At 48.1% G+C, this 18,099-nt stretch overlaps 1 protein-coding gene across 2 annotated transcripts in view; it reads right to left on the reverse strand.

The window, feature by feature from the left end:
* STIMATE (STIM activating enhancer) overlaps positions 1-18,099 on the reverse strand; it is a 115,313-nt gene that overhangs the window by 60,103 nt on the left and 37,111 nt on the right. For both annotated transcript variants that reach the window (XR_010186916.1, XM_063940677.1), the window contains exons 3-4: positions 17,956-18,051; positions 15,512-15,633 (exon numbers count right to left, since the gene is read on the reverse strand). Coding sequence is in view for 1 of the 2 variants with exons in the window: in XM_063940677.1 (XP_063796747.1) it covers positions 15,512-15,633; positions 17,956-18,051 (218 nt within the window). In the remaining variant the exon portion in view is untranslated. The remainder of the gene's footprint in view (positions 1-15,511; positions 15,634-17,955; positions 18,052-18,099) is intronic.

Here is an 18,099-nt window from a genome sequence, read left to right on the forward strand (position 1 = left end):
CCATAGGAACAAGGCACTGAATAGTTAAATTTAGAACTCTCCTCCCCTCCATATCCCAGAGTACCTCAGTGTTTTTTACTGAGCCGAACAGGAGCTATAGAGAGGTTGACAATGGAGAATTACATATAACATAACAGACAACAATAAAGTTGACACATAACGTGACGGACAACTAAACAGTTGGCACTATAACCGCTAGAACTTGAAACTTTGAACCAGTCGGTGAGAGTGTGTTACCATAAGATCCTCTGAACTTACCACAAACCAGGTAAAACTGCTCTGGATGGGCGTCCAGTGCCCCCTATGGATTCAAAGAAAAGGATTTACCTGGTAAGTACCAAAAATAAGAATTTACTTACCGATAATTCTATTTCTCGTAGTCCGTAGTGGATGCTGGGGACTCCGTCAGGACCATGGGGAATAGCGGCTCCGCAGGAGACAGGGCACAAAATTAAAAGTTTGACCACTAGGTGGTGTGCACTGGCTCCTCCCCCTATGACCCTCCTCCAAGCCTCAGTTAGGATACTGTGCCCGGACGAGCGTACACAATAAGGAAGGATTTTGAATCCCGGGTAAGACTCATACCAGCCACACCAATCACACTGTACAACTTGAGATCTGAACCCAGTTAACAGCATGATAACAGAGGAGCCTCTGAAAAGATGGCTTCCAACAATAATAACCCGATTTTTGTAACAATAACTATGTACAAGTATTGCAGACAATCCACACTTGGGATGGGCGCCCAGCATCCACTACGGACTACGAGAAATAGAATTATCGGTAAGTAAATTCTTATTTTCTCTGACGTCCTAAGTGGATGCTGGGGACTCCGTCAGGACCATGGGGATTATACCAAAGCTCCCAAACGGGCGGGAGAGTGCGGATGACTCTGCAGCACCGAATGAGAGAACTCCAGGTCCTCCTTAGCCAGGGTATCAAATTTGTAGAATTTTACAAACGTGTTCTCCCCTGACCACTTAGCTGCTCGGCAGCGTTGTAATGCCGAGACCCCTCGGGCAGCCGCCCAAGGTGAGCCCACCTTCCTTGTGGAGTGGGCATTTACAGATTTTGGCTGTGGCAGGCCTGCCACAGAATGCGCAAGTTGAATTGTGCTACAAATCCAACGAGCAATCGTCTGCTTAGACGCAGGAACACCCAGCTTGTTGGGTGCATACAGTATAAACAGCGAGTCAGCCTTTCTGACTCCAGCCGTCCTTTAAATATATATATATATATATATATATATATATATTTTTAAGGCTCTGACAACGTCGAACAACTTGGAGTCCTCCAAGTCGCTAGAAGCCGCAGGCACCACAATAGGTTGGTTCAGGTGAAACGCTGATACCACCTTAGGGAGAAACTGAGGACGCGTCCGCAGTTCTGCCCTGTCCCAATGGAAAATCAGATATGGGCTTTTGTACGATAAAGCCGCCAATTCTTACACTCTCCTGGCCGAAGCCAGGGCCAGTAGCATGGTCACTTTCCATGTAAGATATTTCAAATCCACCGATTTGAGTGGCTCAAACCAATGGGATTTTCAGAAATCCCAAAGCTACATTGAGATCCCACGGTGCCACTGGAGGCACAACCGGGCTGTATATGTAGTACTCCTTTGACAAAAGCTTGGACTTCAGGAACTGAAGCCAATTCTTTCTGGAAGAAAATCGACAGGGCCGAAATTTGAACCTTAATGGACCCCAATTTGAGGCCCATAGACAATCCTGTTTGCAGGAAATGTAGGAATCGACCCAGTTGAAATTCCTCCGTCGGAGCCCTCTCCTTCAGGATCCGGCGTTCAACCGCCATGCCGTCAAACGCAGCCGCGGTAAGTCTAGAGGTAGAGTGCACGGATCCTCCGTGCGCATCTCTTGAAGTTCCGGGTACCAAGTCCTTCTTGGCCAATCCGGAGCCACGAGTATCGTTCTTACTCCCCTTCGCCTTATAATTCTCAGTACCTTGGGTATGAGAGGCAGAGGGGGGAACACATACATTGACTGGTACACCCATGGTGTTACCAATGCGTCCCCAGCTATTGCCTGAGGGTCTCTTGACCCGGCGCAATACCTGTCCAGTTTTTTGTTGAGGCGGGACGCCATCATGTCCACCTTTGGTTTTTCCCAACGGTTCACAATCATGTGGAAGACTTCTGGGTGAAGTCCCCACTCTCCCGGGTGGTGATCGTGTCTGCTGAGGAAGTCTGCTTCCCAGTTGTCCACTCCCGGAATGAACACTGCTGACAGTGCTATCACATGATTTTCTGCCCAGCGAAAAATCCTTGCAGCTTCTGCCATTGCCCTCCTGCTTCTTGTGTCGCCCTGTCTGTTTACGTGGGCGACTGCCGTGGTGTTGTCCTACTGGATCAACACCGGCTGACCCTGAAGCAGAGGTCTTGCCAGGCTTAGAGCATTGTAAATTGCCCTTAGCTCCAGTATATTTATGTGAAGTGAAGTCTCCAGGCTTGACCACACTCCCTGGAAATTTCTTCCCTGTGTGACTGCTCCCCAGCCTCTCAGGCTGGCATTCGTGGTCACCAGGACCCAGTCCTGAATGCCGAATCTGCGGCCCTCCAAAAAGGTGAGCACTCTGCAACCACCACAGAAGAGACCCCCTTGTCCTTGGAGACGGGGCTATCAGCTAATGCATCTGAAGATGCGATCCGGACGATTTGTCCAGCAGATCCCACTGAAAGGTTCTTGCGTGGAATCTGCCGAATGGAATCGCTTCGTAAGAAGCCATCATTTACCCAGGACTCTTGTGCATTGATGCACTGACACTTTTCTTGGTTTTAGGAGGTTCCTGACTAGCTCGGATAACTCCCTGGCTTTCTCCTCCGGGAGAAAAACCTTTTTCTGAACTGTGTCCAGAATCATCCCTAGGAACAGCAGACATGTTGTCGGGATCAGCTGGGATTTTGGAATATTTAGAATCCACCCGTGCTGTTGTAGCACTACTTGGTATAGTGCTACTGCGACCTCTAACTGTTCTCTGGATCTTGCCCTTATCAGGAGAACGTTCAAGTAAGGGATAATTAATACGCCTTTTCTTTGAAGTAGAATCATCATTTCAGCCTTTACCTTGGTAAAGACCCGGGGTGCCGTGGACAATCCAAACGGCAACGTCTGAAACTGATAGTGACAGTTTTGTACCACGAACCTGAGGTACCCTTGGTGTGAAGGGCAAATTGGGACATGGAGGTAAGCATCCTTGATGTCCCAGGACACCATAAAGTCCCCTTCTTCCAGATTCGCTATCACTGCTCTGAGTGATTTCATCTTGAACTTGAACCTTTGTATGTAAGTGTTCAAAAGATTTCAGACTTAGAATAGGTCTCACCGAGCCGTCCGGCTTCGGTACCACAAACAGCGTGGAATAATACCCCTTTCCTTGTTGTAGTAGGGGTACCTTGACTATTACTTGCTGGGAATACAGCTTGTGAATAGCTTCCAACACCGTCTCCCTGTCGGAGGGAGATGTTGGTAAAGCAGACTTCAGGAATCTGCGAGGAAGAGACGTCTCGAATTCCAATCTGTACCCCTGTGATACTACCTGCAGGATCCAGGGGTCGACTTGCGAGTGAGCCCACTGCGCGCTGAAATTCTTGAGACGACCCCCCCCACCGGACCTGAGTCCGCTTGTAGGGCCCCAGCGACATGCTGAGGAGTTTTCAGAAGCGGGGGAAGGCTTCTGCTCCTGGGAAGGAGCTGCTTGCTGCAGTCTCTTACCCTTTCCTTTGCCTCGGGCAGATATGAATGGCCTTTTGCCCGCTTGTTCTTATGAGAACGAAAGGACTGAGGCTGAAAAGACGGTGTCTATTTCTGTTGGGAGGTGACCTGAGGTAAAAAAGGTGGATTTTCCGGCTGTTGCCGTGGCCACCAAGTCCGATAGACCGACCCCAAATAATTCCTCCCCTTTATACGGCAAACTTCCATATGCCGCTTGGAATCCGCATCACCTGACCACTGTCGCGTCCATAAACTTCTTCTGGCAGAAATGGACAGCGCACTTACCCTTGATGCCAGAGTGCCAATATCCCTCTGTGCATCTCGCATATAAAGAAAATGCATCCTTTAAATGCTCTATAGTCAATAAAATATTGTCGCTATTCAGGGTATCAATATTTCCAGTCAGAGATTCCGACCAAACCCCCCCAGCACTGCACATCCATGCTGGGGCGATTGCTGGTCGCAGTATAACATCAGTATGTGTGTATATACTTTTTAGAGTATTTTCCAGCCTCCTATCAGCTGGATCTTTGAGGGCGGCCGTATCAGGAGACGGTAACGCCACTTGTTTTGATAAGCGTGTGAGCGCCTTATCTACCCTAGGGGGTGTTTCCCAGCGCGCCCTAACCTCTGGCGGGAAAGGGTATAATGCCAATAACTTCTTTGAAATTAGCAACTTCCTATCGGGGGTAACCCACGCTTCATCACACACTTCAATCAATTTATCTGATTCAGGAAAAACTACAGGTAGTTTTTTTCACACCCCACATAATACCCATTTTTGTGGTACTTGTAGTATCAGAAATATGTAACGCCTCCTTCATTGCCGTGATTATGTAACGTGTGGCCCTACTGGAAAATACGTTTGTTTCTTCACCGTCGACACTGGAGTCAGTGTCTGTGTCTGTGTCTATGTCGACCGACTGAGGTAATGGGCGTTTTAAAGCCCCTGACGGTGTTTGAGACGCCTGGACAGGTACTAATTGGTTTGCCGGCCGTCTCATATCGTCAACCGACCTTGTAGCGTGTTGACACTATCACGTAATTCCATAAATAAAGCCATCCATTCCGGTGTCGACTCCCTAGGGGGTGACATCCCATTACAGGCAATTGCTCCGCCTCCACTAACATCGTCCTCATACCTGTCGACACACACGTACCGACGCACAGCACACACACAGGGAATGCTCTGATAAAGGACAGGACCCCACTAGCCCTTTGGGGAGACAGAGGGAGAGTTTGCCAGCACACACCAAGGCGCTATAATTATACAGGGACAACCTTATAGTGTGTTTTCCCTTATAGCAGCTTAATATATATTAATATCGCCAAAATATGCCCCCCCTCTCTGTTTTAACCCTGTTTCTGTAGTGCAGTGCAGGGGAGAGCCTGGGAGCCTTCCCACCAGCGGATCTGTGTGGGAAAAATGGCGCTGTGTGCTGAGGAGATAGGCCCCGCCCCCTTCACGGCGGGCTCTTCTCCCGGTTTTTTCTGTAATCCTGGCGGGGGTTAAATACATCCATATAGCCCAGGGGCTATATGTGATGTATTTTTAGCCAGTAAAGGTAATTACATTGCTGCCCAGGGCGCCCCCCCCCCAGCGCCCTGCACCCTCAGTGACCGCGGTGTGAAGTGTGCTGAGAGCAATGGCGCACAGCTGCAGTGCTGTGCGCTACCTTAAGAAGACTGGGACGTCTTCAGCCGCCGATTTCTGGACCTCTTCTCTCTTCAGCATCTGTAAGGGGGCCGGCGGCGCGGCTCCGGTGACCCATCCAGGCTGTACCTGTGATCGTCCCTCTGGAGCTAGTGTCCAGTAGCCTAAGAAGCCAATCCATCCTGCACGCAGGTGAGTTCGCTTCTTCTCCCCTTAGTCCCGCGTTGCAGTGAGCCTGTTGCCAGCAGGACTCACTGAAAATAAAAAAACCTAACAAACTTTTATTCTAAGCAGCTCTTTAGGAGAGCCACCTAGATTGCACCCTTCTCGGCCGGGCACAAAAACCTAACTGAGGCTTGGAGGAGGGTCATAGGGGGAGGGGCCAGTGCACACCACCTAGTGGTCAAACTTTTAATTTTGTGCCCTGTCTCCTGCGGAGCCGCTATTCCCCATGGTCCTGACGGAGTCCCCAGCATCCACTTAGGACGTCAGAGAAATTCTATTTTCTTTTTCATCCACTAGGGGTCACTTGAGTACTCTTGGGACGTACCAAAGTTTCCCCCGTGGGCGGGAGAGCTGTTTGCCACCTGTAACACTAGGCGGCCAAAGCTAGATGCTGATGCCGCAAACGTATCAAACTTATAAAAGCGCACAAACGTGTGCACTGATGACCATGTTGCCGCACGACAAAGCTGAATCGTAGAAGCCCCACGACCAGCTGCCCACGAAGTTCCCACAGAACGTGTGGAATGAGCTGTTACTGATGTAGGCGGCTGTAACCTAGCATGAAGGTAAGCCTGACGAATGATCAGTTTAATCCATCTGGATGAAGTCTGCTTAGAAGCTGGCCAACCCATCTTGGCAGCATCATCGAGAACAACCAACGTATCCGTCTTCCGAACTGTAGACGTTCGGGATACATAAACGCGTAATGCGCATACCACATCCAAGGTTCCAGAATTTCCTGTCAACACAGGAACTACTATTGGTTGATTGATGTGAAATGATGACACTACCTTTGGTAAGAAAGTGGAATTCGTCCGAAGTTCCGCTCTGTCATCATGAAACACTAAATACGGTGGCTTGCATGACAAGGCCCCCAAATCTGAAACACGCCTTGCCGAAGCTAAGGCTAGTAGAAAAATTGTTTTCCAAGTGAGAAACTTTATATCCACTTGTTGTAAGGGTTCAAAATATGAAGACTGTAAGAAATCTAAAACCAGATTCAAGTCCCATGGCGCTGTAGGTGGAATGAATGGAGGCTGTACTCTGAGGACTCCTTGCAGAAAAGTGTGTACCGACGGCAAAAGAAAAAAATCAAAAATAAAAATATTCAAAAAGTAGTGTGGATATTCCACACAAGCCTTGTTGCTACTATGAGCACAGAAAAAACACTGAGGTACTCTGTGATATGGAGAGGAGGAGAGTTCTAAATGTAACTATTCAGTGCCTTGTTCCTATGGAAGCCGTCCATATCCCAAGAGTACTCCAGTGACCCCTAGTGGATGAAAAAGAAAGTGAAATCCACACAGCAGATACAGGCACATACAGTCACAGTGACAATGTACAGTAGATAATTATTTTAGTAGTACAATAAAACTGCACTGGACTAGTATATGTATATTATATATAACAATGCACGATCTGAGACCGGATGTATATATCAGAATACTCGTACAATATATTCTGGCACAGGTACACTTGTTCTTAACCAACGCTATCTTAATATCGACATGTAGAATACTTAAGTGCTTGTAAAACCACGGCGCCGACGTACAGGCGGGTTTACAAAGGAGACCTTGTCCTGCAGTCCCAGAGACCAGTCGCATCTATTTTAGAAATTGGCGCCCAACGTCTCAGTCAGGGAGTGAGGGAGAGTGTGAGGCAGCTCCAGGGTGGGAACACCAGCAGTAGATGGCACCTTGGGCCGGGGGAGAGGCTACAGGTCAAGTGCCGGGTCCCCTATGCTGGACTTCACCACCTGGTACTATGGAGTCTTATTAAAATGGATATTAGTATATCCGACCTGTACTCCTATGTCCTGTTGGATACAGTGGGGTCCCTGCTCGGTTAGTGTCCACGCCAGCGTCGCAGTCCATCTCCCTAGACTGCGACAGGAACGCAATTTAGTGGCGGGTCCTGCCTTGGGGACCCTCATACCTCCTCCCCGTAGCAGCCACGCGAACCAGGAGAGCGTCTGCGACAGTGTGCCTAGAGCCGGAGTTACTCCGGCGCAAGTACCCGGGAACAGGCCGCGGGAGTATGCGACGCCGCTTGGGAGGTGATGGAGCTGCAGCGCTGAAGTGTCACCCTGACATACAGCGCTGACAGCCCAGTTTTTAAGAAATTTTCTGTCAGAAAAAGCTTTTTCAGGGCTGCCCAGTGCAGCCCTCATATTAAATGACTGCTTTTACAGGCACCAACTCAAAACTAAGCTCACAGTGCCTGGAGGCGGGGTTATACACAGGAGGCCCCACAATGCATCCTGGGACAGCCTAAAGCTTTAGCCTGTTGGTGCCTCTCTGGATCAAGACCCATTCTACACCCCAATGTTTCCCTGTGGAAACCAATGTACCCTGCTGCAGAAATTGGTACTAACCATGGTGCCCCGATTAAACACATCCAGAGATCGAGGAGAGAGGTGCTGGGTCAAAAAGGAAGGCAGTCATCACCTTCTAAATATCCCTCTATAGTACCCTACACAAACACAATACATAGTATTATACAGTCAGCAAATGTATTGCAGATCCCCAATGCATGTAGAGAAGGCAAGTTACTAAAATAACATTTATCCTGCCAGGATAAAATAAGATTTTACTTACCGGTAAATCTATTTCTCGTAGTCCGTAGAGGATGCTGGGACTCTGTAAGGACCATGGGGATATAGACGGGCTCCGCAGGACATAGGGAACTTTAAGAAAGCTTTGGACTCTGGGTGTGCACTGGCTCCTCCCTCTATGTCCCTCCTCCAGACCTCAGTTAGGGAAACTGTGCCCAGAGGAGATGGACAGTACGAGGAAGATTTTTGTAAATCTAAGGGCGAGATCCATACCAGCCACACCAATCACACCGTATAACTTGTGATAAACTACCCAGTTAACAGTATGAACAACAACATAGCCACGGTTCAACCGATAAACTATAACATAACCCTTATGTAAGCAATAACTATATACAAGTCTTGCAGAAGAAGTCCGCACTTGGGACGGGCGCCCAGCATCCTCTACGGACTACGAGAAATAGATTTACCGGTAAGTAAAATCTTATTTTCTCTAACGTCCTTGAGGATGCTGGGACTCCGTAAGGACCATGGGGATTATACCAAAGCTCCCAAACGGGTGGCAGAGTGCGGATGACTCTGCAGCACCGATTGAGCAAACAGGAGGTCCTCCTCAGCCAGGGTATCAAACTTATAGAACTTTGCAAAGGTGTTAGACCCCGACCAAGTAGCTGCTCGGCACAACTGTCATACCGAGACCCCTCGGGCAGCCGCCCAAGAAGAGCCCACTTTTCTAGTGGAATGGGCCTTAACCGATTTTGGTAACGGCAATCCTGCCGTAGAATGCGCCTGCTGAATCGCGTTACAGATCCAGCGAGCAATAGTCTGCTTTGAAGCAGGAGCGCCAACCTTGTTGGCCGCATACAGAACAAACAGAGCTTCAGTCTTCCTGATTCTAGCCGTTCTGGTCACATAAATCTTCAAAGCCCTGACCACATCCAGGGACTCGGAATCCTCCAAGTCCCGTGTAGCCACAGGCACGACAATAGGTTGGTTCATATGAAAAGATGAGACCACCTTTAGCAGAAATTGAGGACGAGTCCTCAACTCTGCCCTATCCACGTGAAAAACCAAGTATGGGCTTTTATGTGATAAAGCCGCCAATTCTGAAACACGTCTAGCCGAAGCTAATGCCAACAACATGACCACTTTCCACGTGAAGTATTTCAACTCCACAGTTTCGAGTGGTTCAAACCAAGGTGACTTGAGGAAACGTAACACCACGTTAAGATCCCAAGGCGCCACCGGAGGCACAAAGGGAGGCTGAATATGCAGCACCCCCTTCACAAAAGTCTGTACTTCAGGAAGAGAGGCTAATTCTCTTTGAAAGAAAATGGATAAGGCCGAAATTTGGACCTTTATGGACCCTAATTTTAGGCCCAAAGTCACTCCTGTTTGAAGGAAGTGAAGCAGACGGCCCAAATGGAACTTCTCCGTAGGAGCAGCTCTGGCCTCACACCAAGAAACATATTTCCGCCATATACGGTGATAATGTTTTAACGTCACGTCTTTCCTAGCCTTGATCAGGGTAGGAATGACTTCCTCCGGAATTCCTTTTTCCGCTAGGATCCGGCGTTTAACCGCCATGCCGTCAACCGCAGCAAGTCTTGGAACAGACAGGGCCCCTGCCGCAGCAGGTCCTGCCTTAGAGGAAGAGGCCACGGATCTTCTGTGAGCAACTCTTGCCGCTCCGGATACCAAGTCCTCCGTGGCCAATCTGGAACAATGAGGATTGTTCTGACCCTGCTCATTCTTATTATTCTCAACACTTTGGGTATGAGAGGAAGAGGAGGAAACACATAGACCGATCTGAACACCCAAGGTGTCACCAGAGCGTCTACCGCTACCGCCTGAGGGTCCCTTGACCTGGCGCAATACCGCTTTAGGCTTTAGCTTTTTGTTGAGACGGGATACCATCATGTCGATTTGAGGCAGTCCCCATCGATCCGTGATCTGTGCGAAGACTGCTTGATGAAGTCCCCACTCTCCCGGATGCAGGTCGTGCCTGCTGAGGAAGTCCGCCTCCCAGTTGTCCACCCCCGGGATGAACTCTGCTTACATGGCCTTCCGCCCAGCGTAGAATCCTGGTAGCTTCTGCCATGGCCACTCTGCTCCTTGTTCCGCCTTGCCGTTTTATATGAGCCACTGCCGTGACGTTGTCCGACTGAATCAGAACCGGTTTTCTCCGAAGCAATTCCTCCGCTTGACACAGGGCGTTGTATATGGCCCTCAACTCCAGGACGTTGATGTGGAGACAAGTCTCTAGGTTTGACCAGAGACCTTGGAAATTTCTTCCCAGTGTTACTGCTCCCCAGCCTCGGAGGCTTGCGTCCGTGGTCACCAGGACCCAGTCCTAAATGCCGAACCTGCGACCCTCTAGCAGGTGAGCACTGTTCAGCCACCACAGGAGAGATACCCTGGTCCTGGGAGACAGGGTGATCCTTTGATGCATTCGTAAATTGGACCCGAACCACTTGTCCAAGAGGTCCCATTGAAAGGTCCTCGCATGGAACCTGCCGAAAGGGATGGCCTCGTATGAAGCCACCATCTTCCCCAGGACCCGCGTGCAATGATGCACTGAAACCTTTTTTGGTTTTAAGAGGTTCCTGACCATGGCTATGAGCTCCTGAACCTTTTCGATCGGAAGAAAAACCTTTTTCTGGTCTGTGTCTAGAATAAGGCCCAAAAAGGTCAGACGCGTTGTAGGGACTAGCTGGGACTTCGGTATATTGAGAATCCAGCCGTGTATCTGCAACGTCTTCATGGACAGAGACACACTGTCCAGCAACTTCTCCCGAGATCTCGCCTTTATGAGGAGATCGTCCAAGTATGGGATAATTGTGACCCCCTGCCTGCGCAGGAGCACCATCATTTCCGCCATTACCTTGGTGAAAATCCTGTGTCGGTATGGCTGGGCTGCTTCGGGTCGGCACACCCTAACACTTTATTAACACTTATGATTTTCCCTATCACTTTGTAGATATTATTTTAATCACACCACTTACATAGCACTTCTGTGCTTCTTATTAACCCCTATTAATTTTCACCTGTGTGCTGACCTGGGGTGGCCGACCTGTGCCGACATCGTGGGGTCCTGCACCCCGGACCCATACCTAGTATTAGGGACCCCCAGTGACGGAGAAGCCTTGTCGATCGGCCTGGGGGCTTAACCCTATATCTGCAGATATACGCAACTAAGATCTCCGTATTATCTGACTATTATGTAGTAATATTTTTCACTCGGTGTGCATTAGGGAACACAGTTTTTTCCTACACTGAAAATCCTCGGAGCCGTGGAAAGCCCAAACGGCAACGTCTGAAATTGGTAGCGACAGTCCTGCACTGCAAATCTCAGGAACGCCTGATGAGGGGGGAATATCGGAACATGAAGGTATGCATCCTTTATGTCCAGGGACACCATCCAATCCCCCCCCTCCAGGCTGGCGATGACCGCCCTGAGTGATTCCATCTTAAACTTGAACCTCTTCAAGTACAGGTTCAGAGAATTTAGGTTTAAAATGGGTCTGACGGAACCGTCCGGTTTCGGAACCACAAACAGGGTCGAGTAATATCCCTCTCCTTGCTGGAGAAGAGGAACTGTGATAATCACCTGTTGAATATACAATTTTTGGATTGCCGCCAACACTAGCTCCCTCTCTGACGGGGAAGCCGGCAGAGCCGATTTGAAAAACCGGCGAGGAGGCAAGTCTTCGAATTCCAGCCTGTATCCCTGAGAAACAATCTCTAATGCCCAGGGATCCACCTGTGAGTGAACCCAGACATGGCTGAAAAACCGAAGACGAGCCCCCACTAGATCTGCCTCCCCCCGGGAAGCCCCAGCGTCATGCGGTGGACTTTGCAGAGGCAGGGGAGGACTTTTGCTCTTGGGAACTAGCTGTGTGCAGCTTCTTTCCCCTACCTTTCCCTCTGGCAACAAAGTACCTTTTTGTTTTTATTGGAACGAAAGGACTGCATTTGATAATGAGGTGCCTTTTTTGTATGCTGCGGGGGGACATAAGGTAAGAAATTCGACTTACCAGCCGTAGCGACAAGGTCCGAGAGGCCGTCTCCAAACAACTCCTCCCCTTTGTAAGGCAAGGACTCCATATGCCGTTTTGAATCGGCATCTCCCGTCCACTGTCGGGTCCACAAGAGCCGCCTAGCAGAAATAGACATAGCATTTATTCTGGAGCTTAATAAACAAAATGTCTCTCTGAGCATCTCTCATTTACAAGGCAGCATCTCCGATATGCTCTATGGTCATTTGAATAGCATCCCTATCTAAGGTGTCAATCTCCGTAGATAAGGAATCTGCCCATGCCACAACCGCACTACAAACCCAGGCCGACGCCACAGCCGGTCTAGCAATAGTACCTGAATGAGTGTAAATGTGCTTCAAGGTAATTTCCTGCCTGCGGTCAGCAGGTTCCTTGAGGGAAGCCGAATCCTGAGAAGGCAGTGCCACCTTTTTGGACAAGCGTGTCAGCGCCTTGTCTACTTTAGGCAAAGATTCCCAGCGTATCCTATCAGTTTGTGGAAAAGGATACGCCATAAGAATCCTTTTGGGAACTTGTGGTATCCTATCCGGAGATTCCCAAGCCTTTTTCGCACAATTCACTTAGTTCAAATGAGGATGGAAAGGGGACTTCAGGCTTTTTCCCTTTATACATGTGTACCCTCGTGTCAGGGACCGCGGGTTCTTCAGTAATATGCAAAACCTCTTTAATGGCAATAATCATGTACTGAATACCTTTTGCCACCTTCGGCTGTAATTTTGCATCTTCATAGTCGACACTAGAGTCAGTATCTGTGTCATCGATCTGGGATATGGTGCGCTTCTGAGACCCCGAAGGGCCTGGCGCCACAGGGACAGGCATGGACTGGCTACCTGACTGATCCCTAGCTTCTGCCTTGTCTAACCTTTTATGCAATAGATTAACATTTGCATTCAAGACATTCAGCATATCCACCCATTCCGGTGTCGGCGTTGCCGACGGCGACATGACATTCAAGCACTCCCCCTCCACATTAAGCGAGCCTTCCTCGGCAAACATGTCGACACACGCGTACCGACACTTCACACACACAGGGAACCCCTTTCCTGAAGACAGTATCCCTGTCAAGGCCCTTTGAAGAGACAGAGAGAGAGTATGCCAGCACACACCCCAGCGCAATGATCCTGGAGACCAACACAAAATGTTTTTCCCCAGCAGCGCTGTATAATATGTTATCCGCCAATTATGTGCCCCCCCCCCCTCTTTTAAACACCCCTCCGTGTGTAAGCAGGGGAGAGTCTGGGGAGCTTCCTCTCAGCTGTGCTGTGGAGAGAAAATGGCGCTGGTGAGTGCTGAGGGAGAAGCCCCGCCCCCTCGGCGGCAGGCTTCTGTCCCGCTCAAACGTACAAAAATATGGCGGGGGCTCTTTTATATACATGTACAGTGCCCACCTGTACATGTATATTGTCTTTTGCTATAAGAGGTGTTTATATTGCTGCCCAGAGTGCCCCCCCCCCCTGCGCCCTTACAGTGACCGGAGTGTGTGAGGTGTATGGGAGCAATGACGCACAGCTGCAGTGCTGTGCGTTACCTCCGTGAAGCTGAAGGCTTCTGCCGCCTGACGACTTCTATCTTCTGTTCTTCTAGCTCTGTGAGGAGAACGGCGGCGCGGCTCCGGGGGTGGACGCCCAGTAAGAACCTGCGTTCACCCCCTCTGGAGCTAATGGTGTCCAGTAGCCGAGGAAGCAGAGCCTATCTTAGACAAGAAGGTCTGCTCCTCTCTCCTCAGTCCCTCGATGCAGGGAGCCTGTTGCCAGCAGTGCTCCCTGTGAAAAAGTAGAGAAAAAATCCAAACAAAAATGCTTTTAGGCAGAGAACTCAGGAGAGCTCTCTGCAGTGCACCCATCCTGTCCTGGGCACAGTGTAAAACTGAGGTCTGGAGGAGGGGCATAGAGGGAGGAGCCAGTGCACACCCAGAGTCCAAAGCTTTCTTAAAGTGCCCTATCTCCTGCGGAGCCCGTCTATTCCCCATGGTCCTTACGGAGTCCCAGCATCCTCAAGGACGTTAGAGAAAGTATTTTCATGTTTCGGTCAATAATTAAATGTATAGCTAAACCAAGCTTATACAGCACAATGGACATCTGTATGCAGGACCCATCTGATGCTAACAGATTGAGAGACAAGGCTACCATGTCTTGCATATAGTAGGACACTATCTGTGGCTGGGATCATGTGTGTACTTTGTTAAATACACTAAGAAACGTGGTTATTTGCTGTTCCACCTGCTTCATTTACCTGGACAACACAATGGGAAAAAGGTTTTATAGTGAGCTGTTTAACTACAGGGTAGGCCAAGGTTACATAAATACTATCAAGGATACTATCCTCTCCTAAGATTTACAAGTGCCTTTAAGGCTGATTTACAAACTGCTGAAAACAAACCTCACCTTAAATCATAGTTTTATTGAAGGTCAGAAATTATACAAAGAAACATGACTAGAGGCAAGTTTAAACTGATCTTAAGTGCTGGAGGCAGGGTGGGGGCAGTGTGAAAAACCCAGGGCCGGTGACAGGGGGGGTTCAAAGGGGACACCTGTACCGGGCACCAAGGATCAGAGGGGATCAGAGGGGCCCCAAGGATATGTCACATAGTGCTTGGCAGGAATATGCGCCATCTTGTCCGAATAGGGCAGCGAGCTGTAGGCGGTGTGGGCGTAACCTCAGAGTGACAGGAGCCTCTCCCACACAGTGACTGTGCAGGCAGGCAGTATATATATATGGCCCCAGAGATATCACTGTACCTGACCCCAAGGTTTCTGCTTCCAGCCCTGGAAAAGCCATAGGAGTTGAGGTGAGGTGGAAAGTGTATGCTGGCCTTTCACTGATACAGTCAGATTCCATGCAACTGTGACATCTACATCTGTCCTTCAGCTGCACATCTGAATAAATCCAATTGCTGCTCTGGCTCCCAGCAGTGATGCAGCAGCCTCCGACTGCTGGCATCACTGCCAAAATCATGCCCACTATAAATGAATGTACTGTTCACACAAGATGAGCTTCAGTGTGATTTGAAAACCAAAAATACAATGGTAGAATAAAATTGACCAATATCTGGTTGCTATATGCAAAATCAGATTGTATTTGCATGCAGGGAAAATACTAAGAAAAAAGAAATACAAGCACCTATTGTATTACAACATGGTTTGTCCAGTAGCAATGTTGCTTTGTGCCTAACTGAAAACGAGGCCCAACATATTCTACTAAAACAAGCAACTGCTTCTGCAGCAAAAAGTATGTTTTTGGACAGACACTTCTAGTCCATAGTTTTAAAAATAAAAAGAAAGTATTTATGTACCATATTCTCCAAACCGCAAAGAATCCCACTGTTGCCACTCCACAACACAGCTGACCACTCGGACCCCTGCATAGATAAGTAACATGCCAAGTGTAGCATCTAGGAGGAAGTTAATTAGGTACCTGTCAAGCAAAAAGATGGAATACAAACAGTTAACATGTAGATATCTGTAAAACAAACAACACATTCAAAAATTGTACCGTATGCACGCACCAGCCAACAAGTGGCTATACGGATATTACAATGCTGTATTGTTCTAAGCAAGAATCATTTTTGTAGAAGACCGTGGTTCTCAAACTTTTTGGAATCATGGCACCCTAGAGTATCAGAATTTTTTTCACGGCACCCCTAGGCTAAAAGTTTCTTATTGAGAAATGTAGAAAGAAATATTAAAGTAAGTAAATTGTGTTTATATGTCATCCTTAGGTTCAGTTATGTTGTGAGGGACAGGACTTGCTTCTGTTTGTCAACATATATTATGATCAGCAGCCACCAGCACTGGTTTTGCCTATTACACTGACCATAAATAATTTGAATTGGTCCTGGACCACCAATCCAAGGCACCCCTACAAGGGGTGTAGTATGGTATGCCGGTGGCCAGGCTCCCGGCGACCAGCATACCGGCGCCAGGAGCCCGACCGCCGGCATACCGACAGCATGGCGAGCGCAAATTAGCCCCTTGCGGGCTCGCTGCGCTATTTTATTTTCCCTCCAGGGGGGGTCGTGGACCCCCACGAGGGAGAAAAAGTGTCGGTATGCCGGCTGTCAGGATTCTGGTGCCAGTATACTGTGCGCCGGGATCCCAACAGTCGGCATACTGAAGACCACCCCCTGCAAGTGTCCCGAGGCACCCCAGGGTGCCACGGCACACAGTTTGAGAACCACTGGTATAAGGAAACAAAACCATACAACTTGTGCATCAACAAACAAACTCATCTGCTACGGATACACTGGGACAATGAATATAGTCCCATTCTAGCATTACTTCTACCACTGTGGCTTCCCACCTGTACCTAATCTTCTCGCCAGCACTTTACACAATACAATTCTTTACGTAATTTTATTGAAAGGATCACCAGATCGAACACTGTACTAAATGAAAATTCACATGGGACCATAATGTTCATTACGTACAATTTACCAGCAGTTAATAAAGCTCACAGTTTATATTCTGTAGTTCTACAATTTATAGTGAGTCTAAACAACAACAGATTGTGCACAGATTTTTAAATATTAAGGGTACGCGTAATGTTTAGTTACGAGAATAGGGTCTCAATACGGCAAACCATAGGTGTAGTTACAGTACTTCTATATTATAAGAAAGGACCTAAACACAACATAAAACATTTAATAGGGTAGTTCATGGCCATCCACCATTAAATGCTGATTGCAGCTTGGCAGCGATTCGCAGATGATCACTGTCATAGAGGTCAGCGATCAGTGATCAGTGATGAAAGCAATTAGCATTTCAAGAACTTTACGTTCCTATAGACATCTTACACTTACTACAGATGTGCAGGTTCAGATTTATTCGGATCTCAAAATAGCATCTTATTGGCTCTCGGATGTCACGTGTCTTGGATAGCCAATAAGAAAAATCCGGATATATCCGAACTTGTGTTAATTCTGGCGTTAAGAACTGAGTAAATCCGAACCTGCACATCTCTATTACTTACATAATAACATATGCTAATTTTAACCTTTCCACAAGAAAAAATGCGCTGGCATTCTTTAGGTCAAAACACCAGTCTAAGAGTGGAATTCAATTGCCCATGTTAAGTTAGACCCTGTTTAATGCCTGTTAATAAATGTGTTAACACTCAGAATCTGGGAAAAGTTCATGGATTTCTGTGTTAACAGGGTCGCAGCACCCGTTAACTTATTGGTTATCAGGAATTTATACGCCTCTCTTCTGAGGCGTAAAATAAACTGGCATGGGATAACTGAATAGCCCACAGGGTATCATTTAGCCTGCGATAAATTACCACGGCTAATTGGATTCCCTCTAAAGCATATTAGTAAGATGAATACCGAACATAAACCCACCTGCGCTGTAAAAGGTGTTGTCCATTTGGTCTCTCTCAACTTTATGACCTACACCACATTCTATTCTGCTCCGTTGAAGAGATATGGACAATTCTAACAAGAACGCCAAGTGTGCCAAATCAGTAGCATGACTACCCCGTGTTACACATCAACATCCCACATACTAAACAAATACGTAGGCAAACTATCAGCACCTGGTTGTTAATGTACACACTGGAAGAGCGGGTGGATCTTAAACGGAGAGCCTGAACTTATATGTGAACATACTGCACCTCAATATTATAGCTCCCACGATCTGCCAATAGAGATATGCAAGGAAACAGCAGCATCTTTTTTCCTAATGGATGGCTGGACAGAAACACATACAAAACGGAGTTAAGATATTGCAGAAGTCTTACAGTGAACATGGGTCCTCCTGTGTAAGATCTGATAAGTAGACATTTGCAAAGTGAATGAACAGCATTCCTATAGCTTGTTTGGACGTATCCAGGAACCTGCACAAGGAGAGAAAGTGTAAGGAATGCAACCATTTCCTCTCAGGG

The sequence above is a fragment of the Pseudophryne corroboree genome, chromosome 9 (genome assembly GCF_028390025.1).
Source record: "Pseudophryne corroboree isolate aPseCor3 chromosome 9, aPseCor3.hap2, whole genome shotgun sequence".
Classification (NCBI taxonomy): Eukaryota; Metazoa; Chordata; class Amphibia; order Anura; family Myobatrachidae; genus Pseudophryne; species Pseudophryne corroboree.